The sequence below is a fragment of the Orycteropus afer genome, unplaced genomic scaffold (assembly GCF_000298275.1).
Source record: "Orycteropus afer afer isolate SDZICR_OR568_19922 unplaced genomic scaffold, OryAfe1.0 scaffold00014, whole genome shotgun sequence".
NCBI classification, from domain to species: Eukaryota; Metazoa; Chordata; class Mammalia; order Tubulidentata; family Orycteropodidae; genus Orycteropus; species Orycteropus afer.
This window is the reverse complement of record NW_006921601.1, coordinates 22,115,563-22,118,835: the sequence shown is the minus strand read 5'-3', so window position 1 is coordinate 22,118,835 and position 3,273 is coordinate 22,115,563. Positions and strand designations below refer to the sequence as shown.

General features: G+C 35.6%; 1 protein-coding gene across 1 annotated transcript in view; it reads right to left on the bottom strand.

Annotated features, from left to right (window-relative positions):
- Window positions 1–3,273, bottom strand: part of ANO5 (anoctamin 5) — a 134,558-nt gene that overhangs the window by 84,758 nt on the left and 46,527 nt on the right. The window contains exon 3 of the mRNA XM_007956914.1: window positions 578–619. Coding sequence (XP_007955105.1) covers window positions 578–619 — 42 coding nt within the window. The remainder of the gene's footprint in view (window positions 1–577; window positions 620–3,273) is intronic.

Here is a 3,273-nt window from a genome sequence, read left to right as displayed (position 1 = left end):
TAAGGAGCGTTGGTGGTACAGTGGTTAACTGCTCAGCTGATGACCAAAATGTCAGCATATTGAACCCACCAGCCACTTAGCAGGAGAAAGATTAGGCCTCTGCTTCCATAAAGATTTACAGCCTTGGAAACGCTACAGGGCAGTTCTACTCTGCCCTACAGGGTTGCTGTGAGTCAGAATCAACTCAATGGCAATGTGTTTGGTATGGTTTTTTGATATATTTGGTTTGTTCTTAGAAATGTCTATTTGCCATGAGGAAAACATCTGGGTGGCATCTGTTTAAAGAGTTTCTTACTCCCAAATTCATAAACCTGGGTTCCTTATTCAGGTTCATAACTCTCTGAAACGGAATGTAAAGTTTGCATGTGTGTGCGCAGTTTTAGGAAGAGGATTCATTGTTTCTATCAGATCCAAAACAGAGTAAGAATCGTTACTCTTAACACCTCAGCTGCCTGCCAACTTGGAATCAGTGAAAAAGTCCCTTCAAAAATCAGTAGTATTCAATGGAAGAAAAGTGACCCAGGCTATGATTGCAGCCATCCAAAGCACGAGCAGCATCATTCAGCACTGGTTTTACCATAAGACGCCGCTTCAGGAACAAATTGTATCGTTTAGCATTCTGTTGAAGTAACCAATAGAGAGTTAGCAAATCTTATATAGGACCACAAGGAATATTCCAAAACACAGACACACAAACACAAACAACAAACCCTCAGTATCATTACTCTGTGAGTATATGGGAGTGTGTGTGTGTGTGTGTGTGTGTGTGTGTGTGTGAGAAAGACAGAGAGAGAGAGAGAGAGAGAGAGAGAGAGATTTAAAACTGGAAGGAGGAAAAGTATAGTATAAAGGAAAGAGGAGAAAAATAGGAAGAAAACAGTAAGGAATAAAGGAAAGAAAAAGAAGACATTTCAAGTTTCTCTAAATGCTTTATACAGTGACTTTACATAAAAATATCTGTGGAATTAAATTAGGGAAGGATAGAGAGAAAATATTGGAAAAAAGGAAAAAAGTCATTCAATTATGTAAACGCTGTTTTCTCAAATCTTCATTCACCGAGACCAGTATTTTTTTAATGCCAAGGCAATTACCTAAAAATATCTTTGATAACCAATAATATTTGAAAGAAAACCAAACCTGTGGCACAAAAATGCAAACACGTATGCATTTTGTAGCCTAATGAAAGAATAAATATTCTTTAAAAAATTATCATTAAATGGTTTCAATTCCTGTTATCAAAATTTTGCTTAAACTGTTATTTTCCTGGATTAAGTTGAAGAGGCCAAAGTTACAGGAAATTGATGGGATGAAAATCTCTATTATGTAAACTAAGGTACCTACTAGATAAGAGTACATTTAAAAGTATACTTTAAAAGTATATTTTAAATTATATTCATCTTTTGACCTACATATATCACTATAGCACTTTAATTTTCTTGGGCTCTTTCATGAGATTCACAACTACTGCTTTTCTCAGACGTTTTCCCTACATTTGTAAAAGATTTGTTAAGGGAAATGAAGTAGTCACATACTAGGGAGACCTGTGGGTCTGCATTATGACTTTCATGGACCCAAAGCATCTTTACCTTTGTGGGCCCCTTCCTCCATTAAGAGAGAGAGAGAGAGAGTGACAAATGGACTTCTATGAAAGGCATCTATGAAAAATACACAGTTAACATAATACTTAAGGGCAAAAATCTAAACTGAAAAAAAAAAAAAAAACCCTTGCTTTTGTAAAGACATTGTTAAGTAAATGAAAAGATAAACCACAAATTGGGAGGAAATATTTGCAGTACATACAACTGGTCTTACATACAAGGTCTTACATCCAGAATATATAGACAACCCTTAAAGTCAACAAGGAGATCATCAACCCAGTTTAAAAATGGACAAAAGATATGAAAAAAACACTTCACGAAAGATTCATGATTGGTCAAAGTGCCTATGAAAAGACGTACAACATCATTACTCACAATGGAAATTAGAATAAAGCCACGATGAGATCTCACTACCCATTCATTCATCAGTTTAGTCAGTTGCTGTCCAGTCGATTCCAACTAATACCAAGTCCACGTATGTCAGAGCAGAACTGTGCTCTGTAAGGGTTTCAAGGCTGTGAACTTTTGGAAGCAGATTGTCAGCCCTTTCTTCCAAGGTGCATCTCCATGGATTCAAACTGATGCTTTTGCACTAGCAGCAGCACTTAACCATTTGTGCTGCACAGGGACTCCTACCGATTCATTAGAATAAATAAAATTAAAAACCGACATGAAGTGCTGGTGAGTATACAGAGCAACTAGAATGGCCATACATTGTAAGTGGAAATGAAAAATGGTACAACCACTTCTAAAAACATAAAATTTCATATCCACATATACGTTCATATATACATAAATTCACACATAATACATTCTATGTGTGATATGATCCAGAAATTCTACCCTGAGGAAATTATTCAAGAGAAATTAAGATATGTGCCTATAATAAAAATACTGTTTAGGTATATGTTCATAACAAAGTTATTCTAATGGTCCCAAAATTGAACACTGCTGAAATATTCACCAACAGGTAAATAAACATATTTTGGTAAGCCCATACAATAAAATAGGAGCTTTGGTGGTGTGGTGCCTAAGGCACTTGACTGCTAACCAGAAGGCTGGCAGTTCAAATCCACCAGCCACTCCTCAGAAGGAAGGTTGGGCAATCTACTCCCGTAGTGATACCGCCTCGGAAACCCAAGGAGGGGTCATTGTGAGTCGGATCTAACTCGATGGCAGTGGGTATACAATAGAATACCACTCAGCAATAGAAAAGGAAAAAAAAAACAAACTACTGATACAGTCAACAAGAATCAATTTGTCAGTATCATTTGGAGTTTTAGATGAATCTCAAAAATATTATTCTGAACAAAAGACCAAAACTCAGGCACAAAATAGCTTACAGCATACAATTCCATTACATAAAACTTTAGAAAAAACTAATTTATAATGACAAAAAATAAATGTGAAGACTGTGTACTTTAGCTAACAATAAAGCATCACTATTAATCAATTAATTGTGACCAAAGCTAATTATGGGAGGAAATGGAAATGAATGTGCAGCACACAGGAAATCTATGTATCATCTTCTCAACAAATCTATAAATCCAAAATGAAGATTTTATTTTAAAAATAGTTTATTTTGACAACTTACTATTTAACTATAACCAAAGACAGTATCAACATAAAAAACCAAAACCAAACTCACTGCCATCGAGTAGATTCCAACTCATAG